This window comes from Ammospiza nelsoni, chromosome Z (genome assembly GCF_027579445.1).
Source record: "Ammospiza nelsoni isolate bAmmNel1 chromosome Z, bAmmNel1.pri, whole genome shotgun sequence".
In the NCBI taxonomy this organism is placed as follows: Eukaryota; Metazoa; Chordata; class Aves; order Passeriformes; family Passerellidae; genus Ammospiza; species Ammospiza nelsoni.
In genome coordinates, this window is record NC_080669.1 from 17737269 (window position 1) to 17765231 (window position 27963).

Genomic DNA, 27963 nt, shown 5'->3' on the forward strand with positions numbered 1-27963 from the left:
AGACTATACACATCTTCAGAGATGGAGAATAAGAAGGAGGGAACACTTTTAACAGCAATCTGAAGCAAAAAGGAAAAAAAAAAGGTAAGCAGTAAAAATTATTAAATCACTGCTCAATGTACCCAAGACTCAAAATTATCAAATCACAGAGTTTTAGCTAGAAAATCTATTTCTAAATAGCACTTGATTCGAAATAGTTATCTTCACAACATAATTAATGCTACCTACAAACATCCAATTTTTTCTTGAGATGGAGCCAAATTCTAAGCTAGTTGCTTCTACTTTTGCAGACTGTGAACCAGTGAGGGTGCAAGTGACATTTTATAAACTACCACATTTTATAAACTATGAATGTATAAGGCACTGCACTTTCTATTTCAATGTCGGAGGCCTCCCAAAAATTACCTTAAAATAATGAGAAAAAATCAATATCTAACATCACTGGGAGTGAAATTCAAGATGTTACAGACAGCTTTGTGAAACATCACATTCATAGACCTTGAACTTACTACCATTAATACTTGCCTGTGCTACAGCCTTGAGGCAAAAACCAGACAAGTCACAGCTGTAATCCATCACCTCCATCTGGACGGATAAGTAGGTAAAAAGAAGCAGGGGAGCAAGAAAGCAATAAGGGCCTTCTCACAGGCTCTCAGAGTGCAAAGTTGCCTTCTTGTCTGAGACAGAGGGGAAGGTGTCTAGGCAGCTGATGATAAAATGCTGTTGATGGTGAAGCACTATCAGGAGAGTGAAGACAGTAAAGAATCCTGGAGGTGCACAAAGCAAGATGCCTTGCTTCTTAAGCTGGAATTGAGGCCATACATATGCTCTTGGGGCCACAGGATAGTTTATTACTGCTTCCAGGCCAAACTCCTCTGGCACCTGGGCTGGGAGAACAATTATCATGGGTGATTTTGGGCCCTTCGCAACAAGAAAGACACTAAGGCACTGCAGTGTGGCCAAAGAAGGGTAGCAAAGATGCAAAAGGGTCTAGAGCACAAGTAGCTGAGGATGCTGGGCATGTTTGGCCTGGAGAAAAGGAGGCCTGTGGGGGGAAATTATCGCTCTCTACAACTCTCTGAAAGGAGGCTGTAGCCAGGTGGGCGTCAGCCTCTTCTAAGTAGCAAGTTATAGGATGAAAGGAAATGGCCTTGAATTGTGCCAGGGGAAGTTTCAGTTGGATACTGGTAAAAAATTCTTCACCAAAAGGTTAAGAAAGTCAAACATTGGAAAAGACTGTCCAGAAAAGTGGAGTCATCAAACCTGGTGGAGGTATTACTAGTTGTGTAGGAATGGTACTTAGGGACGTGGTTGAGTGGTGGACCTGGCAATGTTAAGTTAATGGTCAGAATCAATGATCTTAGTGGTCATTTCCAACCTCAATAGTTACATGATTCTATGAGTATTGAAAAGGAGTATCACTGCTAAGTAGTGAAAAAGGTAGGCATGATGGGAACCCTCAGCTGCTGCTACACTAAAGAGACACTGGCAGAGGGTCCCTCAGTGTCCGAGGCAAGCAAGAGCCTTCTCAATTCAAATTTTGATCACACTACTTCTGTTCTCAGGGGTTTGGACTGTGAGCACAACTTGAGCTACTGGTCCACATTAAGAGCCACACATGAACGCAGCTTGGCTACTCTCACTATGAAATTAAGCGACTAATGAAAACTAAGTGTCCTTGCCTCTGTGCCATGACCTAACCAGAATGCCTACTGTGACTTGTGCCATGACCTAGCCAGAACCCCTGTGCTGCCACTGGGACAATTTTTTAGTGGTTTTGGCCCACCAGGAAGAATATGGGTGCTCATAGAAGTGCCATGTTTCAAAAAAGGTGTTGCATTTCATAAGGCATTTTGAATTTCCATTCAGAAATAAAAGAGATAGCATTTTATATATGTGTTTTACTCCTCTACAATTTACTATGACATAAAAAACGCAAATGTAGGGATTTGCAAGTGACAGCATATTTTGCTAAAAAGTTGAGGCAAAAGCCTAGATTCTAAAATGAGGGAAAAATTTGCATTTCATGTGATATTCTTTGCAAGCTGACAACAGAAATAGGCCTAAAGGATCGGAATGTGCTTAGGCATACATATTAATGCCTCTGTGAGACAAAAAATAATGCAAGTCCAAAAGAAAACACCAGCTTAAGAACATGTAACTCTTCTGGTAAATGACTATGATGCTTGGCAAGCACTACTTACATCCTGTGCTGACACCATGACTCCTCAGAACAAGGCCACTCAGCCTCCCACTTTCCTCCTTGTATTAGAAAACCTTAGTCCTGTGAACTGAGTTACCTGACTGACTTCTGCAGTATTTCACACTCCTGCAAGAAAGCCCCTCTTCCATACCTTCTTTCTTGGGACTCAGGGCACCACTCTGTCACAGGAATAACAGATACAGAAGATTCAGACAAGTTACCTACTGCATTTAAATTTCCTAAAGCACTTCCTCACTGCACTGGACTCCCCGAAGTGAGCATACACAGTGTGGCTGATGTCAGATGGACTGGTCTTGACTGCTAAGATGCGAAAGTTATTGCAGCAGGCTTTAGCAGACTGGCATTCCCATGCCTGCACAGGCTTCATGGTATGTTCTGAAGTCAGCAGGAGGGCAATGTGTGAAACAAGGCATAGATAGAGAAAACACAGTAACATGCCAGGGTTTTCTTCCAGAGCTCCAGATATTTTTATACAGGCATAAAACTCAGAATATATGTCTTTAAATTCATGTGACTTAGGGTACTCCCAGCCCATCATGTAGGTGCTTCTGTGTTCCTCCAGAATACTGCCTCTATCTCTACACAGCTTCTAATACCACCTATGTATATTTCCAGATATGAGTTGTTCTAGGGGAACACAGTTAGAATGCAGCAAGCACTTTTCTGCCATAAAACCAAAAACTGGAGCTGACATGGAGCCTGACAGTAGTCAGAGCAATGCTATACTCTCAATTAACCTATGAAGTACTAACCAATAAACAGCTTAGAGTTAATGGCAATAAGTTTTGAAAAAAGACATGTAGAAAGATGTAGAAAAGTTCTTGTACTTTATCTTTTGGAATTTTTGAGAAACAAACCACACGCCACAAGGACATGGCAAGTTTGCATGGATACTTACTAGCATTTACAAGGGAACACCATTTCTTTGAAGTTTTTTGGGGCAAAAGTTCCCCTTCCACCCCTTTTTGTGTGTGTGTTCAGAATGTTTCTTTTGATGTCAGGGGAGAAAACTCCCAGCAGATTTTTGTTAATGGCCAAGAGAAGGAGCCAGTTCTTAAACTGTTACAATAAGTGCAGGTCTGTATAAAATCAGCACATCTGCCCATATTGACACAGATGGTAGATTTTTGCCATTTCTCCATGCTTTACACTGCTTAAAACCTGCAATTTAGTCCCTAATTTTATTGTGTTTTGTTTCAAATCTTCAGGTCCAAATTGTACCTATAAGATATGGCTATAGACCATATACTAGGCTAAACCACATATTTAACTACATTATACTCTCTTCTGTAACACCAGCTTCTCAACTCCCCACCAGTCACAAGGTCCATTCATTCTTCCTATGGAATAGGAAATGACTAAAACATTTCCTATTCAATAAATTTCAGACCAGGGAGAAAAAAATTTAACTTCTCAAACTACAGTCAGGTGTTAGTTTTACTGAAACATCTGCCCTGGAATTGTTGAGTTGCTGCTCTGTCTTTGTTTTGCATGGTTACAAACTAAACCCTAGGGTTTTGGCCTGAAGATGTTTCCATTTTTATGCAGAGTCCTAATTCTGTTTTCATCAAATCACCTACAAGCCCAGTAAAAAACAATTTCCTGTTTGATGAAATCAATCTGCGCTGCTGCCTTCTCATTTCCTAGGGACCGGATCACACTCCACTATGCAGTCAGCATTGTTTCAGGTTGAGAAATTTGGGCTATCTGCAGCAGATTTTAGGCTGATAGAAGAAAACATGGCAGCTTGTAAGACAATCAACCAAATATCCTGGTTGCTGAGTACTTTGCAGGTATAATCAGCTTATAATAGAATATCTATAAGCTATCTGTAACCTACATGCTGTAATTCTTCTCCAAGTTGAGTGGGCTTTTGAACCCTTTTCATCACAGTGATTTTTCCACCACATCCTTCTCACTGTCCATGGTCTTTGCTTGAGTTGTACGAGAATCTGAAGTGCTTCTGGACCCCTGTGGGTCTGAAGAAGCAGAGAATGTGGGAGAGAGCGAGATCACAACTGCAGGGGGCAGAGAGGGCTCTTCCCTGAAGCAATTGTGAAATGATCTGAGGAACCTGCCAGACATTTTCCACAGACAGCACAGAGAAGTCAGCTGGAGAGGACTGAGCCAAAGAGGGAGCAGAAAAACAATCTTAGCCCTTCCCACTATAATGTTTATGCTCTTGTGATAGTGGTAGATGAGTGAATAGACAGTAGTAGAAGAAGCCTCTATATTGCCCTTTGGATACACATCCCTTGAAAGGCTTTGCATAGATCAAAATCTGCAAACAAATAACTTAGATGTGGGTTATGACCTGATGAGCTTTGTGCATTTTTGCTTCTATGTTTTCTTCTCCCTCTGAGCAAAACAAAGGCAAGTAACAGGTCACCACCTCTGAACATTTGCAATTGCTGCAAACTGCACTTTATACACAATATTATTGCATTGGGAGAGGAGTAGATAATTTTGTTTAAAATGTTGAAAATACTTTTTCTTACAGGGAAAGCACTTTGCAATGTACACTGGCTTGGGGAGAATGAATTTCACAGCAAAACTGAAGAGAAGGAATTAAAAAAAGGAGAAAATATTCCTACACTCCATCTTAATTTGAAACTGATTCTGAGAACTAAAGTCAAATTTGTTTGACATGTGACAAATACAGTGTGTACAATCCATTAAAATCCAAGTGTAGAGACACAGGGGATGCCTGATTTTGTCACAATAGGAGTGCTGTGCTCAAGTCCAGTTAAAGGAATCATGTTTGACAAGACTTCAGGAGCAATTTATGATGCTAGAAATCCTGATGCTTATTCACAATCTCACAGGTACTAAGACTGAAACTTGTAAGTTAATTGTAGCAGAAATTACTCTATAGGAATGACTTAGGTAGTTAAATGTGAAGCTTTGGAGCCCTGAAGAGCCACCAGGAACAAAGCAGGTAATTAAAACTAATGTTGAGTATTTTAACCTCTCCTCACTTCAAAAATTAACGCTTGCTTTATATTGCTATCTCATTTTATCTTGATGTACTGTTTCAAGAATTTAAATATTTTCTTCTCTAGGAGAAAACCTACAAAAAAGCTCACAGAATGATAAGTTGTCTGCTTTTAATTTGTGAGATGGTAACAGTTCAGGACCAATATGTCTACAAAAATATCCTGGCTATGTGTTTCTGAAAAGGTAGTGAAAGTAAGACTACATTACGTGATCCACAGAGGTAAACAAAGAACATTGCAGTAGAAAACTTTTGATTAAGGATTTCAGGGGACAACTATTCCAATAAGAAGATCAGGATAAAAGAGTAAGTTGTACATCACTTTCTAATATTAATATTCCAATAAATGTATTATAGAAACACTTGTGGACTTAATAGGAAAGAGCCTGATTTAGCATAGAAACTTATTTTCTAAACCCTCAGATTACATCTAGATGGGAAGGATGGATGTTTTTGTACAGGTGTAAAATTACATCCCTGTTTTTCTGGTCTGCATATGTCAAAATTGAATCTAGGTTTTCACCTTCACCCTACAACTTCATTTGTTAAAGAAATTCCTCAGGAATGGTGCAGAAATACAGAGCAAACTTTTTTGTTGGTTTTGTTTTGGTTTTTTTAGCTTCTGGGGTTTCTTTCTCTGCCAGAGTTGAGTTTAAAATTCAAGGAAGACAAGTTACATGGTACAGAGTTAGGAAAAAAAATACCATAGAAACATTGCTACCTATATTAGCTATCGTGTTACCTACAATTTTTACTTTTGCAACAGAAGATTTATATAGTTGGTACATAAGGCGAAGAACCACTCAGTTCCAAAGACTTGATCCAGATCTCATTGATACTAGTGGAGATTTGGTAATCCACTTCAACCAGCTTGTCAAAACTATGGATATGGTGAAAACCCACCAGCAGCTTCATGTGCCATTTATTTATGTGAAAAATTTGTACCAAACTGACTGAGAAAAGATCCTTTTTTACAATTTTGCAGGTAAAGCCCCTGCAGTTAGATGTTAAAACTCATGCTTGTCTTTTTTTTCTTTTTCTTGGAGAGCTCATGGTCTGACTCTAGAGTTTGTTAAAGAGCTTTTCTGGTGGACTAAATCTTGATTTAAATTCACTGCCAGAAATGCCTCATCTTCATAAAGCGGGTTGTACAGATGGGAAACGAACTTCTTTGATGTCAGAAGTCACCTAAAATAACAACAAAACTACCGTAGGATCATGTAGCAATCTTCATCTCTATCAATCATTCACACAAAACAAAACAAAACAAAAAAACCCAAAAAACTCAATCAAAAGCCTCTCCTGAGATGAAGAATATGCTGACAATATATTTTAAATTTTCAATCCAAAGGAATTAACTTCTATGGTGTGCTACATTTAAAAAAATCTTGCAGCATCCAATTAAGTTTTCCCCTCAGCTTTGCTTTGCTTTCTATAGCAACAAGTAGGACAATCTCTATCTAATTTCCAGAAGCAAAGTACACAATACTGGGCTTCAGGGGACTAATTTTTAAGAAAGCAGATTTAAATGTAAAAAATCTGGAATAGCATGTCTGCATGATTCTGGATGTATTTATTTTGCACACAAAACACTTGTAAAAGCCATTTTTCTCCAGTCTTCATGAAAACAATAATTATTAATGCTTTTACATTATTGTTTTAAGACTTAAAAAGACTTTTAAAAATATAATTAACGTGCTAAACTTCTGTAGCCATGTCTATAGCATTTGTTTTTTATACCCACCTTTCTGATCCACTTTTCTTCCAGTACTCTCAGTGGAAAACCACTGGAAAACTTAGTTACTTTTCTCCTGTAGTCACCCATCATGATGTTATGCTACCCTCACTGGAAAAACACATTTACATTTCTTTTGTATTTAACCATTACGATGTCTCCTGAAACCCATAAAGAGTCACAAGATTTATAAGAAACAGAAAAAAAGACACAGAGTGTCAGGAAGGAATATTTTTGCAATTATTAATTAGGCATCGATTCATCATTACTTAGTTACAGGCATTTTGCATCCTTCCTCCTGGTTTAACTCCCTCCTCATGACAGCCAGGCATTTTGACACAGCATACTCACAATAGAACCTCTGTGTATCATCACAGATTGAAAGTCACTTTTGTGTAACAAAAGCAGATTAAATTACAAATAATGAAGTATACAAATGCATCTCATCCCCCCACAGGTTAGAGAAATGGGATCATGATTAAAGAGCAGTAAAGGGGTGAATCACAGGCTGACAGATGCTGTACACAGAGAAAGGTCTCTCTAGTACAGCTTTTCTGTCTCTACAGCAGGTGAGTCTAACTCCTAAGTCTTTCCAAACTGTTCAGGTTTTGAAAGCATTTCATTATTGTTTCATTAAGCATGTGCATTCCAACTTCCTTGCACAACTGTAATCCAAGTTATTTGAAATCATCTGATGTAAAATTTTTATTTGCTTTCTTGTTTTGGTATATCAAGATTTGCAGGATTATGTGACACAAAATACCATACTTGCAGCCATTTAACACTTTTTTCAAAGAAATGCCCTTTTTTCAATTTGTCAGTTTTTAATGGCTGCAGGTCTTACAAGGAACCCTCTTTTAGTGACAGCTGAGTTAGAAATCAAGAATATTTTTCTGATTTAGAAATTGAAAGCAAAGGAGGAGAGAGAAATCAAAACAAACTCCCACCCAGTTTCAAGATGCAGAATCAATGAATGAAAGCATAAAATAGCACTGCTTTGTGAGACAGCAAGAAAATAAGTTCTAAGGGTTTGAAAATCTGCAGTTCCATGAACTAATTCAAATCTTCAGATGCAACAGGCAAATTTAGCCCAAGATCTTACTATGCTTGAAGATATTTTCCACACTCTTTTTCACTCTCCCTTTCTTGCTTTCTTTTCCCTCCCTGTATGTCAGAATCTCAGAGTGGTGGTTCTCCTCCAGATCCGTGGCAGGCACCTGCTGAGGAGTACAGCATATGTTGTATGTGGAAGCCTTGGAGGAAGACTTGAAAACTTGGAGGAATCTTGAAAACTTAGTTAAAATTTCCAAGTACCATCTGCCAAGTTTCAAGATGGTTGGCAAGGTTTCATTTAGTCAGTAACTCCTCCAGGGTAGCTAAAGAAATACCTCCCATAGAGAAATACTGAGAAAGGGTGATTCAGCTTCCGGGGAGTGGAAGCTCCTATCAAAAGGAAGGGAGACAGGAGACAGCATGGCAGGAGAAATATTTAGTTTCCTTTGACTAGATGATTGGAGTCACCACTGGAATCAATGTTCTTCCTGTGTGACTAAGGAAAGAACTGTTAGTAGTGCATCAAACTCAAAAGCTTTTTTACTAACTAGAAAGATATCCACTTTATGAATATCAGGTTTGGTTTTGCATTCTCAACAGGAACAATCTAGAAAATCTCATGGAAAAAATGCTCAGATGAAAATTAGGTCCATAGTCCAAGAAACCACAAAATGCAAATCCTCCCTCCCTTGCTGGACCTATATACCCTCAGTTTAAAGTCTTTTCAGTAATGTGTTATGAATTAATATTTGTAAAAAAAAAAAAAAAAGAACTTTGCATATGTTTTCATGTTTCATTGGAAAGGCTCTTTAGAAATCTAATCCATGTGGTGTTTTGAAGCCAAGACTTGCCCTAGTAGCTGTGCATATAATTACTGATATGCTGCATATTCCTAAATAAAAGCTTAGGCAAGCGATTAAATATTCATGTGGATGGTGGAATTCAATAATTATATCCAAGCAGAGAGCTAAATATAAACAAAAGAATGAATAACCAGCTGAGAGAACAAGGAATTAAGTTACTTGTTCTGCCCTGTGAGCTGAACATCATCTTTATGGACACCTTGTTCTGCAAAAAATAGGGTCTACATGTTAGACAAAAGAAACTACTGGTTGAAAGACAGCAGTTTCCTAATCTCTCCAATAACAGTGGTTGTGCTTAGGAGCAACTGATGAGGTGAACATGATGGGTACTATCTTCAGTTGCATAATCTTGATCCTAGAAGGTCATCCAACCCAAGAGACCATCTAAACCAGAACTTTCTGAGGGGAGTCTTACTCAAAAAAAATTGTGAAAACAGCATATCAAAGAGCATATATAGAGCATATCAAACAGCATATAGTCTAACCCTGTAAGAAAGAGAAAAAGATACCAATGGAGATCTGAATTTTTTTTTTACTTTCCTATGAAAGGTGCAATTGATTTAAATAACTCATCTTTTATTGATGAAATGGAAGAAAGGGTCCTAATGAGAAATCACAAGATTTATTTTTGCTGCCTTCTGTGCTTTTCTTTGGTTGTCCCTAGTTTGAGCCTCAAGGAATTTGTGATCAAGGAAAAGGAGGAGAAGAAAAAGTGAAGAGTTACTCAAGAGGAGGTGCTCATGTGCTCTGCAGTACTCAGGTACTGGTTACAATCGCGTTTTTCCTCTCACTCCCTTCCTTTGCCACAGTTATCACAGATATCTCTAGCCACATGAAGTACCCAGTGTGGGCCAAGAAGTTTTGTTTGGTTTGCTTTTTAAAGCAGAGAACAGTCAGTCTGTTCTTCCTTTAGTGGCACATCAACAATACTACAAAGAGCGGGAGTGGGACACTGAATTTCCGCTTTTCAGCACAAAGCACGTGGCTCCTATTTTATTTCACAGAAGATTTCTAGGGTGTTTTCTGGTAATTATTAAAGTAAAAAACTGCAAGGATTTTTACGTGTTATTCTGATGTCTCACATTTAAAACATAAACAACAGTAAGGTTGTTTATGAAAAGCAGAGAATACAGAAAATAATCACAGAAAATAATCACAGAAAATAAACACAATAGCAAAACTAACAGATGCTACACAGAAAAGCAATTTCCCTCTTAATTCAAATTCTTTTAAAAAAGCCTTACTGTATTAGGGAAACACAGACCAGTGGAGTATCTTCAAGTTTTGCCAAAAACCCCCTAAAGATAGTCCAAATAAATCGAAGTCCTGTCACTGTAAACTTGCCACAAATCTTCCTGCACATTAGAGAATGAGGAAAAGTTAAGATGCATTCTTAAGATTCCTTATGCTTTACAAACCCACGGCTATGCTTGGATGCGAAATGTTAAAAAAAGGCTGGAATCCTTTTCAGAATAAAAGATTTCAAAATAGTCTCTTTTTCCTTTAAAGAACACATATCTGTCTGTTCAAATACAAGAGTTGAACAGAGCATACATAAAAGGTTTGAGTTTCTTAGGTCAAATTCTCCCTAAAATACATGTGTGCAACTTCAACTACCATCACATACACAGCAGATGGCTGCAATTATCATCTTACTTGCAGTGTATTTAATACCAGACCCTTCTACAAGTTTACTCCAGAAGCACCAAGGAAGCAAAAATGAAACTTTTGTCTGCAGCTGCAAAGTACCCATTTTAAGAAATCTGACTTTTACCATTTTTGGTGGTACCACCAAAAGACTGTTTCATGAAGAAAAGGCAACTCTAAAATGATACTCCTGCTCTCTTGATAAATAGCTCAAAACAACATTTAATGACACAAACTACTAGTAAAGGCAGAAATGCTGTATGTATTTTATTCGATATCTTACTATGGCACTCAAGGTGAAGGAAAACTACTTTATGACAAAAGGAAAAATATGATGAAAAGGTGGTTTTGTCTTAAATAAATTAATATTAGAATTGAAAATAAGAGAAATGGAATAGCGTATTTGTTTAGAGTTAGTCAAGCACAAAAGGGAGCTGCAACCACTTGCATAAAATACAATTCTGATCCATTGTGCCAGTGCTGATATAGGCTCCTAACTGCATTCCTGTACTCATAGGTTGCTTTCAAAACTCAATGATTTCCTGCTTACACAGTGAAAAAAGGAAAGGTGTTCCAGAGGCACAAGGAGAATTACAATATGATAATTGGCAGGGAGTGTAATGCAACTTTATGGATCAACTCCTGTAAAGAAGTATAAACTGTTATTTTAACCATACTTCAAATGCATATGAGTAAAAAGGACTTGTCCAAAAATTAGTAACAAAACCAGTATTAGCAAAATGTCACAATGACAAGTCTCTCTTTAGTGACTCAACTGTTTTCTTCCTCTATGGTAACTGGAAGTCATTATGGGAGAATTAAAACACATTTCCATGATTGTAAGTTTCACCCAGAATTTATCCTGCAAAGATCCACATATATAGCCCCTCTCCAAACAGGAGACTTTATGGAAGTTCAAAAAGTGATCAGCAAAACTCATGAGGGAAGAATGTACTATGAGCACTTGAGAGTAAAAGGTATTACCTCAGACTCTGTAAACTTGTAGTCACAAATTTCAGGTGTGCTGTGTTTTAGGAAAGTTTTACTTTGTCAGAACATTTGCCCTACTCTTACCTCTTTCCTGTGCATCTCTTTGACCTATTGCTGAAGACAAGGTGTGAGGTGAATTTTGCTGCTACAGCTATTCTATGTCTTCAGCCAGAGAGTCTTCCAGCAGTCTTGGATGCATTCTGATCCAGGTCTATAGCCATTATCCTCAACAGATCTTTTAGCTCTCAGATAGATTAGCCATGCATTCAGAGCATGCAGAGAAACCCTGAAAATGCTGAGACATGAGACTCACCTGTACACTCATGTTGTAGTCCTTTCCCATAGTATCCCTTCTCACAGATACACTCGAACTGGCCCGTGTGAGTGCCACACTTACAGCTTGCCATGATGTCACAGCAGTTCTCGTTTGCCTCGCAGAGATATGAACAATGAGATATATCTTCTTGGATATAGCTGCCAGAGGGCAGGTCTGAAATAATATCAATTTATTAACCAAGAATGCAAACAAGAGTAATGCCACAGTCTCACATTATACCATTAGGGAAACACTTGTTAAAAGCCCTAGGTTCCAGCTCTAAGTAGACAGTATGGAGCAGAGCCCTGCTATGCTCTACATGCAAAAGATTGGTGTCCTTATTCCGGAAAAGGGCTCACAGAAATCCAGTGGTGCACTAAGGTTTTCTCCTTGTTTGAGTCTAACACTGCCAGAATGCAGACTCACTCCCAACAGAAGCTGTTGGGACAGGTTTTCCCAGCTTTGGTGGATGGTTCTTCCGATTTGGCATCAGGAGAACATTTGGTCATGGCATGTAAAACCATTTGGTCACATTATAAACTAAAAAACTTCAGCACATTCACATAGACCAACCTTACCTGGAACAAACAGGTGGCCAACAAAGCACCAGAAAACCTTATTTTACACTGCTATTTTAAAGTAGTATGTCTTTAAAAATTATAGCAAATAAATTCAAATGACTAGTCTGATGCCTGTTCTAAGCCTCAATCAAGCAGCATTGTCAAACAAACGTTTAATCGTGTGTTCTCTCTTGCTTGTCTAAATCTACCCTCTATTTCAGAAGGAACTTTTATTTTAGGAAATAGCAGATTAAAAGAGGAATTGCAGTCTGAACTCTCCAGTTTTGCTGCATGTATAAGTTCATGAACACAAATTGTATTGACTCTGACAGTGAGGGATCTAGATTGGTTCTGAGCAGGCTGTTGCTGTGTGAGACACCCTAAAGGTATTAAGTCCAGTTCTAAAGTGTACACTTGGTGCCTCTTGTACCTGACTACGAGGTTCACTTGTTCAAGCACAAGATACATTGGGCCAAGAGCACAGTCTGCTCTTCATAGAGAAAATGAAGAGCTGAAGGGATGTAAGCATGTATACACATCAGTAAGGAGAATTTTTCTCACATCCTGTTGATGATGAGTTAAGTTAAAGAAAGTTTATCCTTTAACTGAGGGACAAACACCTCTGCTAAAAAGTAGGAGAAAAATAAAAAGAAAATCAACACTACATGAAGTGCAAATGCAAGACAGTACTGGAGAGCTTTCTATTCAGACCTCTCTGCTCCCTGTAGATTTCTGAGGTTAGGACATTAATACCTTCATGAAGAGCTCTGCGTGCCAGAGCTTCAAACTCAGTAAAACTGTGAAGGAGATAACAGTGATCTTCTTTTGGGTGGGATGCCATATCATTCAGTTCTCGGATATTCCCCTGCCATATCCCAAAGGTGAAGATCTCCACTCCAAGTTCACGCAAGGATGCTGCAATGGGTCTCGGGTCTCCTCCATTGGAATAGCCATCAGTAATGAGAAATATCACTTTTGTAGCATTTCCGCGGGCATGCCGTAGTATTTGCTGGAAGAGAAAATGAAATTGCACACCTCAGCCAAAGGTTGACAGTGGTTGGCCGGTACATTACTTCCTCCATTGTATGACTCCTATAACTTGAATTATACAGCTAATAAGGCCCTTGCAAGATCATCCACTATAACAAAGGTCAAACAGCTCGTAGAGCCTGTGGTTGATGAAGGCAAATCATCTGAGTCACACTTTAGGTGGTCACAGTTTACACAACCACAAAAATCATCACATCATAAGAAATAAGACACTTTTCATGCTGATTGATTAAGTCACCCATGCATCAGATTCACAATGATTCTGAGGAAAGCTTAAGTGACTTTGTTCAGATTGAAGTTTAAATAGGTATGACAAACATTGAAAATCTAGTGCAAGACCCAAAGTACAATCTAACATATTTTAATGCAATATTATTTTTTGACCACTAAATTATAAACCCTACTGCTGATTTATTGTAAGGCTTCTCCTAACAAATATTTGGACTGTTGGTTATTTTAAATTCAGCATAAAATTGCCCATTTGTCCCTGTTGAATGATGCTTTCCTCCCTTACAACAGTTTGCCAAGATCACTTTGGATTGTCCATCATGGCCTAAAAAACGCCTGTAGTTCCTTCTACTCTGCTGCTTGCTCTTCCTAATAGTTCATACAAAGCATGAATGATACTGTTCACAACTGCCTGAGCGAGACCATGCCCCACAGATTCCTGCTCTTTTCAGAATTCCAGTCTGACAATGCACTAGAATTCCTAATCATGGCCAGGGGCTGTCCACAACCCTAAAGCAGGGGACTGTGACGATGTATTTTCTCCATCCTTGGGGAATTTACGCAGAAAGAATTAGATGCAGACTTCCAAATAGGTAGCAGGTATTATGCCCATGTTTTTTTCAATAACAGATTGTACCATGCTACAATTAATGCAAAAGACCACATTTAATAGACCTTTGAATGATATTCCAAAAGACATGTCATTGTATGACAAGGAGGTAAATGAGATTAAGACACTCTTAACAAGCACAAATTCCAAAACCAGAGATCAACCGAGCTGAACTGTTTTATTACAAAATCTTTATGTAAGTCTTATGAAGTAAAATCATCTGGCTTTCAGCTGATCCAAAAGGTTACTATCTAGGCCAGCCTAAATAACCTATAGAGTTTTTATACCCCTTCTCAGTAAACCAGGCCACATTTTAGGACAACTGGATTTTGATTTGTCAGTTCTCTGATTTCAGGTAAATACTATGCAAAAATAAGCACACACACCATAAATCAAAGCACATACCATTGGCACTGTGGTCTGAGAGATTGCCAAGCAATATTTTGCTGTTGGGCTTGATTTTATCACTACTTGTTTGCAAAACCCAAAGGGAGTGAAACCAGATTCTCTTGCAGTCAAAAATACCCTTCACAAATCAAACTTATTGTTCCTCATATTGCTTAAGTTATAAGTGGAAAACCAGAACGAAGTAGGAAAACAGAATGAAGTGGGAAACTAGAATGAAAAGAATCAGGAAGAAAAAGACAAGACAAAGGGCAACATGAAGACAAACAGTAAGAAAAATGTACTACTGCCTAATTTCAAAATGCATTCTGAAACTGATGCTCTAATACAAGTGACTGCAGACAGAGACAGTAATGTTATTTATAATTCACATGTATAATTAACATATTTACCATTAACTGTGCTATTTTAAAACAGAATATAAACAACTTAAACTTCTATCCAACTTCTCAAATATCCAGGCTGATATTCTCTACTCGGGATGTTTGTCTAAAGCTATTTTAGTAAAAATGGTCCTTTTTTGAAAAACAAGACAAGGAAAACATATGTTCCATCCCTACTCAATTGGTTTTGGCAACTGTAGCATCTCTGAGCTTTGAAAAAAGAACATTTAATCTGCAAATTACATAATAAAGGTGGAAAACTATGCCCCAAATACATTCAAATTGAGGAATGTGTGTAACTGAGGAAGAAACCACAACTTACACAGGGTTAAGAGACCTTATGGAGATTGCCAGTGCAGGCCTCTGAAGATCCCACCTACAGGCAGATTGCTCTAGCAGATTATTATTTCAGCTTGTGATTATGCCATAACATGTACAGAAGGGGGAACAAAGCTTAATTTTGGAAGTATGGCAATTTCTGTAGTATCCTTCAGCATTGTTTCCCTCAGTGCATAAATAGGGAGCTTCCCACACTTTGCAGATGAAGGCAGTGGATAACATTCCAACATTGCCCTGGTTCTTCAGCAGTTAATGGTCATAATCAGCAGCAGTTATACTTCCACATTTTCCCTAAACACAGAGACTTGTCTGTCTGCATGGCCAGGGAACAAATGAGCTTGAGCCCCAGTAGTCTAGACAGGACTACAGATATCTCAGGACTATTTAATTCTGACTAGCAAATAAGCAGGGATTTTATTTTACAAAATTAGACTGCTACAAATGCCCTTGGAAACTCCTGAAACAAAAACCTCCATGAACTTCCAAGTAATCAAGAAAATTGAATGTTACTCCAAAACAGTTTGCCAAGAAATTGCCTGGTCCCGTGAAAAATTGCTTAGCAAGACCTTTTAAAAGATGTGGGTTTGAGTAAGTGGAAAGCATCAGTGAAAGACCATCTTTGAGGAGTAAATGACTATTTTTGAGAGGAAAATATGCCTTGGCTACACAACCCTCAGATAAGGCAAGAGCCGACATCTTTTCTGCCCTCTGCAACCACCTCTGCAAGACGGCACTTCTGTCACACAGACATGGACTGAGCCCACAGGTAAGAGAGCATGAAGACATCTTCCCGCTGCCCAGAAGACTTGAATATTCAGGCACCAGGGAATGTGAGTAGAGAAACAGACAGACAAACAGACAAGATTGCTACATATTGCCCCTAGAAATCAAAACAAAACAAAGTGACTGACCAGCTTGGCCCTCATGTCTTGCAGCTGTAACTCTAGACACAGAATCCCTGCTGCATAAAAACAGAGGAAAACAAAAGGGAGGGAAAGAAACATTCAGCATGGAGGGGGGGGGGGGGGGGCAAGGAAGAGGTGGGAAAGAAGACAAAAGTCTATTATAAAACAATTTGTCTATGTCTGCTGGTCCACTTAGTATTTTTTTTCTTTTTGTGAGAACAAGAGGACAGGCCACCAGCCTGTCAGTGCTGCTGACAATCCAAGTATCAGTCTCCATTCCTCTTCTCTGCAATATTTGTGCAGCATTTCACATAATTTTTGTTTTCTCTAACCCTGACTTACATCCCTCTATTCTAAGTAATCTCTTCTCCTTCCCTCTCCAAAAAGCTGTTTTTCCCCGAAGAAAACGTTGATGTATTTTAAAATGTTTGTTCAACCCCTAAACTTGTTTAACCCCTAAACTTGTAAGTACATGCAGAGATTGTTCATCAGCACCTGCCAACTTAATGGACTGCATCTACATAAAGATTACTTTTTTTTCATGATAAGGCTTTCCAGTCCCTTCATAAATCATCAGGTTCTTCATAAATACAGTTTAAAACCCTCTAAATGGTACTAGTAAGTTTAAAGGATCCTGAGAACCTGTTTCTTTCACATGAATATCCACATCTGCTTCTGATTTTACCATCAAAAAACTGAGCACCAGCCATAACTCAAATTACAGGGCTGAACAGCCTGTTAAATTGAGAATTTAGACCATTTGGTCAATACTATAAATTAATAGGGGACAAGTATTAACAAAACAAAACAACTAGTGCTATTGATGATTCAATAGAAATTCATGGGGCCACTAAAAATACCTAGTATTTTACCATTTCAGTAACTAGTTTGTTGTCTACACTTCCTTCAGAGGAGTAGTAGATCAGTCAGTTTCAGTAATCCTTACAGATTTTAAATAAAACATTCTTTTCACATTAGCAAAAAGTTATTACCATCTGTATTGTGTTCAGTCACTGTTTGGTGTGTACAAATATCTGGCAGTCTAACCAATTTTTTGTGCCAATAAAAGTCCTTAGAATTAAAATATGAAGTCTTGTGCAACAAAAGAGTTATCATACAAAATCCTTCTCTAGAAATTCACTACTGTAATGGAAAAGTAAATCCTATCAGTACAGTCACAAAACCAGATAAATCCTAACTTCTGCATTTTTAACACTAACATGGGTTTGTACCACAAAATTAGGAGATGAGCAGTATTGAAGGGCTAGGACTTCTTCAGTCACTTGACAGCCACAGCAATGATGTTGTCAAAGGTTCTTTGTTACTCTCTCAACTACATCTTCTGCATGTAATCCATAAACATATGATCTTGGGCCTGATTCCTGTCTTTACTCTCTCTTTTGATTTTAAAGAAGATTCTGATCATACAGAATTGAATATTAATATATCTATCTAGAAGGAAACAAATTGAAATGGGTTACCCTCTCTCACTTTACAGACCAAGCCAGGCTGTAACATCATACAGCCCCAGGAGTAGCTTGCCTGAAAATGCTTAAGTTGGAGCCTAACCCTCAAAATAACATTATTCAACATTCACTTTGCAGGAAAAAACACTACAAAGCAAATATTATTTCTTATAGATCAGGAAGAACCACCACTGCATCTCAGAAGCAAACCAGAAAGCTTTCCACTAGAGAGCCATTCAGCTGTTCTAGCCCAAAAGACCACCTACACTGGATTTCCTTTCACTTTAGGAATGACTTAAAACATACACACCAGGGGGTGAGCTCTGAATAGAACGAAATTATTCTTTTTCCTATACAATCACTTATTCAATATAAAAGAAATAATTTCCATTTTATAATATTATAGAATTAATTTAACTATCCATAATGAAACATATTTGTTATTAAGCCTATATTAAAATGAATGAATGTTAGTTTATTACAAAAAACACTGCACAGATTTGTTCCATGTATTCATAACAATACTAAAACAGTACATACTAATTTGTCATAGGTGGCCTCAGAAGCAGATCAGCATTCCCATTCACAAAGGGAAATGGCAATGCTAAATATCTTTGCCAAGCTCAACTCTATTCCAAGATTTCTTTGCTTTCACCCCTCAGGTAAAAATGTTCAAATCTGACAGGAGATTTTACATAAATAAATATTCTATAAAGAAAAAAATAACCAGTACTGTGACCAAGCATAGCTTTTGGTGAAGCTGAGACATCTTATCACTGAATCCAGAGCACTCCTGAGGAATCTGGTCATCTCCCAAGAATAATGCAGAGCTAGAGTGTGACAAACACAGTTCCCCTGCATCAGGAAACTGTTGCCAGGTGAAGAATTGTTTGCACCTGGTAGGTGGCCTATGGAGGCACACAAGGCTGATTCTGTAGGCAGAAGATCTGGAAAGCAACCCAGACCAATTTTGCAAGCTTTTATGAGTTCACCAGGCAGTCAGGTACAACTTTGAGGTTGCCCACCACCAGGGATCACCAGTCTCCCGGGACAGAAAGCATGCACAGAAGGAAGGGAATATAAGGTAATGACTTTGGGAAAATTATTACCATATGTATAGTTTTTTCCCTGGGAAAATCTATGGATAGGTATGTAAAATATAGTATATAAACAGGAGCTTTTCCTGCACTCAGCAAGCAAGATATTTTGGAGGAGATATCCCCTCATGCATCCAACTGAACAAAGAATGTCTGCTTCTTAGTGTTGCATTGGTGCTAAGGAGTTTTGTTTTATTGACTTTGGGTGCATGAAAGAACTGTCTACACCTCCTGAGCTCCCTCTCTAAAACAGCAAATACAGTTATTCCATCACATTTTCTTTTGGTCACTATATATTGCTCTTTTCACTGCTCAAATTGAATGAATCTTATCCCCTCTTTAGGTTTCAAAAATTAACTAAAAGATAGTCCCCAGTTAGAGGTTTTGGCTTCCAACCTTTCCCACTCTTCTCTGCACTGCTACACAGGCCCTAGAGAATAAGCTGTCACCTACCTAGAAGAAATTAACTAATTTTAAAGCTTCCCTCGGATATTTCACTAGCAAGAAATGCAATCTTGATTCAAAGAAAAGATGTACCTATAGAAATCTGGATATTTAAAATACTTAAATAGTTCTTTCAGTAACTGGAAGGCATGATCTGAGTAAATCTCACAACTATGTCAGACAACCCCACTATGTGGATGAAAGCACACAGGTGAAAGAGCCAGGCAAGTTCATGGCCAGGAAATGTACTGACAGGACATCTGAGTAAAGACTGACAGATCTAGTAATGTTCAGATGGGGGAAAAGAAGGTTTAAAGTCCTCTTATCCATGCATATTATATAAATACTTAATGAGGGGGGGAGTAAAAAAGATGTATACAGAATCTTCTAATTGGTAGCAAGAGGCAAGAAGCACATATTTAATTACCAACTTTCCACTTAAAGAGAGGAAGCAATATTTCTGCTGCAAGAGTAATCAACCACTGAAACAGGTTTCCCAGAAAGTTTGTGGGCTCTCCATCCCTGGGTATATTCAAACACCAACTCAGAACACAGTCTTGAGCAGCCAGAACGAAAGCAACCCAAAACCGTCACTAAATGGTTTGAGTGATAGTTTTTCACTTTTTAACCAACTAAACAACCCAAAACCATCACTGGCTGTACAATGATAGGAGCTATAACACAGAATTTTGACTCACACAGTTTGTTAGGACTGCTGGATATTGTGATTTGAAATTCTGTGGCTTGCAGTTTTGAGCTCTGAACTACAAAGAACAGAATGCACCTTGTTTCCGGGAAACAACTAACCTGCATATCCTTCATCTTCAATAATTCTGATGTCTTCTAAACAGGACATTAAAAAACAGGGCATGTTATGAACATAGATATTTTCTGAGCTCTTGTGCTATATAACTTTTAACAACTTCATCAAGACTTTGCAAAGTTGCTGGAGGCCTTTATATGCAGCCATGTTGCGTGCTATACTCAACACAACAGTTGGTTATAGATCTCAGTTTGATTTAAGAAATGAAAAATCCTAGTTTTCTTGTCTGTGAGCAGTCTCCATCATTAAAATTACACAGATGTTATTTGATTTCTTTAGTACTGCTCTGGTCTTCTGCTAATAATAAAAATAGGGACTCAAAAATATTTTACTAAATACATAACCGATTTTCGTGTATTTTCAGACCAAGCACTCACATCACTATTGACTAGTACATCTGCCAAATATTTGTTTCTTTTGTGTTTGCTTTAAGCATTTATTACTTTAAATATGCAGGGGGAAAGAAGACAAGCAGAACCGAATAATTAGTTCCAAAAGGACAAACACAATTCATGACCTGGCCCATCTACTGCCAGCTGTCACTGCTCAATTATCATCTGAATACTTCCCCCCCCCCCCTCTTTTCTCCAGGACTGCTAGAATTGAGCAACACTAACACAAAGTTATCACTGATAAGAGATGTCCCAGACCAGCTGGGTGTGGGGGAGTGCTTGGGAGAGAAACCCAGCTTTCTGCTTAACTGTTCATACTGCCCACGCTTAGCAGAGCACCACAACTCTGAACGTTACAGCTCTTCACAGACTGCTGCTTACATTTAAGGATGCTCTTCATCTTCCTGGTTGAGGTTGCCAGTGAGACCTTGAAACAGAGGGATTATTATAATTTTAAAAGAGCTTTTGTTTTGGATTGTATTAATGTCATAGAGAAGTAAGCAGTTCCAAAATTTAAGCAGTTTCCTAGTCCTACAAAGAACCTGTTGCTAAAAGCAATAGTGCTTTTAATTTCTGCACCTAGTAAAGTCAGAAAATTCTTAGCATCACAAACATGCAGCCTCACCTGCAAAATCTGACTCACAGATTCCAGTAGCATATGGAACTGGGAGACAAAGGATAAAATATGTATCACAGAACATGTAAAATAAACATTCAGAAGTTTAATGCTGAGGCTTTGGTCAGGAACTACTGCTAAATATTATGTATTTTGCTGCAAAGACCTCTCATAAGCTTAGGAAATGAATTAAAAATGAACCAACTTATTTTGTCCTGACTTCTTCAAAATTTTAATGTTGTGAATTTATTCCTTCTCTCAGAACAAATCACTCAGCAGTTTGTCTTTGTAACTCTGAAGTAAAGCACATGATAAGACTGATTTCTCTGTGAGGGTCATAACTTTTAAGGACTGGGGATCAGAAGGGGCTTATTGTCAGACCCTTCCAAAAGAGGCTCTGAGATGACAACAAGAAATGGTTTTCTCATAAAAAGGAATCTCTATTCCTGAAACATTTGGGATGATATAATCCAGACACCATAATGGTGAAATGTATCATTCATTGTATTGTTGGTTCCGTATTACATCCACAAGATTTGTTTTATTTTGTGCAGCAATATCTACACCCGGCTTCCAAATTACACACTTCTCATTAGACTAAAAGGCAAGGCACAATTTTGTAAGCACAAGAATTCCAAAGAACAGGTTTTCAACTAAAGAAAGTATTAACCCTGATTAGGCAGACACAGATATTATGCTAAACAGAGCACTTTTTGTCTGTCCTGACCAAAAGGTCAGAGAAAAATGAACTACTTAAAAACCTCTAAAGATAGGTATATTTCAGGCTTGGTCTAAGGGCAAGGAACAATGTGCAGATGTGTATCTTGCCTCTGACCCTGCCTTATTAATCTTGTGAACAAACCCCATGCAAGGTTGGAGTTTGCAGGACCAGTACTCTTCACAACACCACACTGATTACAACTGGACACTTAGAGCTGACGCCAGTGATGGCTGACAGGAACACTACTCCCAATTCGGTAATTCCTAACTAACAGCTCTGCAATTGCAAGGGTGGCCACAGAGGTAAACCAAGTTGACTTTTTGATTTTTTTTTACTACCATATCTTTAACACAGACTTCCAAAGCCATGTCAAAAACACTGTCAACCAGTCAGTTAGCTCTAGTTGACCTAAGCCATCATCGGATATTTAGAACATGATGCCAAAGATAACCTAGAATCTGCTACTCTCTCATTATTAGCTGCAGATTTTGCAGAGAGCATAGGAACAGAAATCCACAAACATGTTTGATAACCAGACAATACACATGATTCTGAATGTTCATCTTTTTAGTGAGAGGGCATTACTTTTTTTCAAATTAAAAAAACTTAACCAAGTACATGGTAAGAAAAGATTTTTAGTTCTTTAGCTCCAATAAATTTTTCATTTTAATTTGAAAATGAGATTCTGAATCTGAAAATGCATTGAAAACAAAAGCTAATTTTCCTAGTGGGTAACAATGTTGCATCTTGTACTTTTGTCATGCAGAAGAAACAAGTTACTTATTTAGAAACATTCTTAGAAACAAGTTACAGAAGCCACTGTTACTTATTTAAACAAGCATTAAATAAGCATTAGAATTGTTTATCCTAAACTGATATGTGCTTACATTCTTTTGGGGGACATTTTTTTAATATTTATTAACTGTAACACAGAGCATGGTATTTGACATGCTGGTTGGACATTCATCACACTCCCCCAAAATCACATTAAATACAAACACCAGATTTCAAAGACCAGATTCTCAGAAATGTGTAACCTTGCTCTAGGTGACAAACCTTCCAATTGCATATACCTATACTTATATTGACTTCAATGGAGTGAAGATGAATTACAAAACCAAAAAATATTACCTTTTTAATGCAACAATTATTTTTATAACACAGAACTCCCAAAGGCTCCCTCAGCTACTCCTTTGCCGGATTTTTTACAATTGACTTGGCTGAGCCTGTCTGAGTACTACCTCTGACTTCTGCTTGACAGTAGTGCACACTTATAACTTCCACTTCAATTACGAAGAGAAATTGTTCCCATTTTACTTCCACTGAAAGACAGAAATTAGACTATCTTCTTTTTAAAATTGTATCTTTTTAGAAGATACAATTTCATCAACACATTGCCATGTGGAGTAGTTTAAATAATTTTATTTTCGTCTTTTGTTTTTTTAGACCACCAAAACTAACGTAGCTTCAGGATGTTTAAACTGTCCATCAAAAAAGATAGCACACCAATGGAGGCATATATGTAACTGTGACTCTCTGCTGCTAAAATAAGAACCCATTAAGCTTCCATAATTGCATGATGACCCCTCAGTTCTGTTTCAAAGCCCATCTGGTAACAAATGCACATCCTTCTCACAAAACATAATGGTGGTGTTAGCAGTGGCTATCTCTCAGAAGCTCCAATAGAGTTGCCTATAGGTCTCTCAACACTTTTCACCACTGAGGTCTTTTGGCTTTAGTTGCATTCCTTAAGCATCAAGAAGAACACTTGCTTTAACCTGTTTGTCTTTTCAATTCTGCTTTGGTTCTTTCTTGCTGTCACAACAGCTCTGTAGCTTTCCATAATGCAATAAGCAATCTGCTTAACATAAGCCGCATGTGGTTTGTGCTGTCCCACCAACTTATGCTGTGAAAAACTGAAGCCAAAGAGTTTTGAATTAATGAGCTCAGCTTCTTCCCCTTTTTAAGACTGTTTGCATGTGCCTTAAAAGAAAGACTCCAAAAATGAGCACTTGCTAGCTCAAGCATGGCACAAAATCACAAACAGGGTGGCAAACCCAAACATCAATAGAAGTTCAGCCATTCCCATCAGGATTCTGTCTCTTGCCACTGTCTCTTGCGGTATATTCGGCATATTTCTGTGAATCACATAGAATTTATCTTTAACAGGCAGGGTAGGAATGCCAAAGTGTGGTCTACATGGCAAAAGTTAGTAAGGACAGCTTTGACAAAACACAGAAACTCTGCAATAAACTTGTCTGCAAAGTACCTTTGGAGAGGATGCAAAGCTGCAGTGTCAAGGAGAACTCTCTTATGTTTTTCAAAGAAGATGGACGCTGTGTGGTTGTGCAACTGCTTTTAGGATGATGTTTTGCTGCCACAGGTTTTGAGACAGCTACTGCTATGTAAATCTTGCTCCTGTTCACTCATGTTCCCAGGTCAGACACTAACTGGCCTGATGACCTTGCAGAATTCACTTATCTCTCTGCCTCGGTGGTTTCAGTGGAACTGTCACAGATGTGAATTAATGACTTTGAGACCTACCAAAGAAGAGGGCTGCACAACGATTTAAGTGCTGGGTTTATTCTAACAATGCACTTTCCTTAATTTTCTATTACTATAACACATAAGTGATACAATCACAGAGACTTTGTAATGCTTTGCAGATACTTTTGAGTTTGGAAAAGCAGCAGAGGATTCTGGTCAGAAGAATAAGGAATCCCAAGTTAAAGTGTAAAAGAAAAGGAAGAATTCAAAAAAAGGACACATTTTAGAAAAATGAAAGAAGAAATAATTATGGTTGTACCAAAGGGCAGTTAAAAACATACGGCAGCACTCTAAGAGTCCAGAGGGAATAACAGTTTCATTATTCTTTAAAAACTTTCTAGATTTATTCCAACAGTAGTATTTTAAACTTAGAACAGTAATTTTCTGAAGAGTGTCTAGAAAGGAGAGTATTCTCTGAAGATGTTAATTTGTCTGACATGAAGAAATCATACCAAAGAAAACCACAGTACAGTATCTTTAACCAAGAGCTAGTAAACAGATCGGAATTTAACCTTGTCATTCTATCTTAATTTTCCCTGTCACCATGTGAATATTTTTCTTCCCACATTCTTATAAGAACACAGTGTAAAATGACAGTCATGCTGTTGCAGCCATAAAGTTTAGTTCAAGAAATTAAATTGTAGGTTTCTGAAGGGATTTTTTGTTTATTCCACTTTAAAGACATCATTAGTCAAGATTTTGTATCAAGACGACAGATGGTATTTCTTAAGCTTATATTTTGTTTTTAACGGTTATTTTTAACTTGTATCATTAACTTTTTCACACAACACCCCTGGGATGGTTATATATTGAAACATGGCTTCACACTGGAAGATCTAATACAGGGATGTGTTTTCCTAAAGCAGGTTTGGCATGTGCAGCTCTGAGCACATTTTAAGTGAACTTGCTTTCTCCTGCCAAAAGTGAAGAAGAGAATAATCTCTGCCAATTTCATATGCCCAGCAGTGACGCACCTCTTGCAATCTCGCTCCTCAGCTCCAAATGAGAATGTGTAAGTGTTTCAAGACAAGTGCACCCAATGCTCATCTACAGGACACTACCAGAAATAAGATTAAAAAAAAAAAAAATTAAAAATTGCAAATGAGACTTGGTTTGGTGGTTGTTTATGAACACAGAGGCCAAATGACAAGGAAGAGCTGGGCCTAGCCTTGTGAAAAAAGCTTCCTGGGTAGACTGGCTGTCCCTTGACCATCAACCGAGAAGTCTCCCCAGTATGACCAAGTGCCAACACATGTCCAGGGGCTGCCTAGACCAAATTTCTGCTTTGGGTCTGTATGACAGCATGAAAAGTGATTGTGTTACGGTGTCTGGAAATGCTCCTGGGGACATGCTCCTACTTACTGGTATATTGCACGCAGCTTAACGCGACCTTTGTAAGTCATCAGCAATTAACAGACACCTGGCAGGCAGGTCTGACAGCTAGCAGGCACTCAAGTCCCGCTGCCATGAAACCGGGCAGGCATTTCAGATGCCAGACTTGACTCATGTATCACTTCTGAAATTGAGACACGGGCTCCATGTCCCTTCAAAGAGCGAATTTCACGCGTTTGCTTGCAAGGGCAGCAGAAAACATGGGAGTTGCAGGTGCAGATAGCACGGGAAGATAGTGACTAATTGCTCCGACCAGACTGTTCTGCATCCCACACCCCATCATACAGCCCTACACCGCTCGTCGCGGAGCACCCTCGAGCAACGCAGAGAGCCACATTCCCACACCCCACACTGCACAGCACAGCACACCGCACGCCCCAACACCCCACGCGCTATCGCGACTCGCATCGCCGTGCCTTCCCTCGATGCCGACACGCCGCCCTGCCACAGCGCACCGCGCACCGCCCGCCGCTCGCTCCGCTGCTCCCGGCGCACCGCGCACCGCGCTCCGCGGAGCCGCCCCGTCTCACCGCCGCCTGCTGGAAGGCGCCCTTGGTGTAGGTGCCGCCGCCGCGGTAGGCGATGGCGGGGATCTCCCGTCCCAGCAGGGCGCACTTGTGTTGCTGCGGCCGCCGCCGCGAGATGTAGTCCACGCGTGGCACCACGTTGCTGCGCGAGGAGAAGGTGACGATGGCGACGCGCGTGGCCGCGGGCACCACGGGGAAGTCGGAGAGCAGCTTCTTGACGAAGCGCAGCTCGCTGAGGAAGTTGGCCGGACCCACGCTCGACGACTCGTCCACCAGGAACACCAGCTCCAGCCGTCCGCTGCGCGCCCGCAGGCGCCGCACCTGGCGCTTGAAGGCGCGCCCCAGCTTCTCCACTTTGCTCTCCGTCGTGTCGGGCAGCGGCGGCGCCTCCAGGGACGGCGACGCGAAAGTTGGGGCGCGGAAAAGGGCGCCCGGCTGGCCGCCCGGCCGGCCCTGCGGCGCCGCCGGCGACAGGGACAGCGACAGTCCCCCCCAGCAGCAGAGAGCCACCAGGGGCCACATGGCGCGGCGGCGGGCGCCGGGAGACGCCGGCGGGCGCGGGAGAAGAGCTGCTGGTCGTCCCCTGACGCCCCACCTCTTCTCCACTCGGAGAGGCGTCCGGCCTGCCTCTCTGCCTCCCTGCCGGCCTCCCCGCCGGCCCTCGCAGGTATCCGCGCCCTTTAATCCCCTGCGGCTGAGGCGCTGCCCCTCGCACGCCCCTCTCTCCGTTTTCCCCTCCTCGCCTTTCGGTAGCGTTCCCCCCCCCCGTCCCTCCCCGCCTCCCGCCGCCCCGTCCCGCCCCGATGGGTCCCACACGGCTGGCGGGGGCCAGCCCGACCGCGGGGCGGGTGGCGGTCACTGGGAAGCGAAGGGGGGCGGAAAGGCAGGACCCCCCGAAAAGCGAGGAGCGCCTTTTCCGCTCCCTCGCCGCGTGGGTTGGAGCTGCTGCTCGCGGGGATGGAGTGAGGGCTTGCACTGACACGTGCTGAATTAGTCGTGGTTAATTCAGCCCTTTGTTTTGCGGGGAGGATGCGCCTGCGGCTGGGAGGTTTGAAGGGTCCATATGCTCAGGTCTCGCTCCTGGCTCTGTCACAGTCTCCCTCTCTTGTTAAGGGGCGCACTTCAGCCGCCTGAGGACTCAGCTTTTCAACTTTCAAGATGTAGCAATACTTTATTTATGTACGTGTCGCACAGTGAAAGCGAGGTGTCCAGATACGTGAGGTGAGTGTCCACAAGGGTGTGTGCATGAAGGACAGGGACAGCACTTGCATATGTACATCAACATGTGTTTGCAAACATATACACTGACGTAGCAACAGTGACAATAAACTGTGCGTGTTATGAAAATTCCTGGTTGCCAACTGTGACATTACTGGCCATTTCTCTGAAGAGATCCTGTGCTGTCTTACTGTCTGTGAGTCACTTTAGGAGAGAGATATACTCGCAATGAGACCTCCTGCCAAATTCAGAACCCACTACCCTTCAATCAGTCTCAGTACAGGTTTAAATCTCAAGAATATTCTGAGACGAGAACTTGGGTTTGTTTTAGCCATTGATTTCAAATGGAACAGTTTTCTACTGTTTCTTTATCAACGGCATTTTCGGGAGTAACTTAGTCTCAGAAAAATTCCCCTG

At 39.9% G+C, this 27963-nt stretch overlaps 1 protein-coding gene across 3 annotated transcripts in view; it reads right to left on the bottom strand.

Moving 5' to 3' along the window:
• The window catches only part of SVEP1 (sushi, von Willebrand factor type A, EGF and pentraxin domain containing 1), a 118416-nt gene extending 91442 nt beyond the window's left edge, over positions 1 to 26974 (bottom strand). For all 3 annotated transcript variants that reach the window (XM_059492970.1, XM_059492971.1, XM_059492969.1), the window contains exons 1-3: positions 26332 to 26974; positions 13137 to 13392; positions 11821 to 11997 (exon numbers count right to left, since the gene is read on the bottom strand). In XM_059492970.1, the coding sequence (XP_059348953.1) occupies positions 11821 to 11997; positions 13137 to 13392; positions 26332 to 26850 (952 nt within the window). In that variant the 5' untranslated portion in view covers positions 26851 to 26974. The remainder of the gene's footprint in view (positions 1 to 11820; positions 11998 to 13136; positions 13393 to 26331) is intronic.
• Between the last annotated feature and the right edge of the window lie 989 nt (positions 26975 to 27963).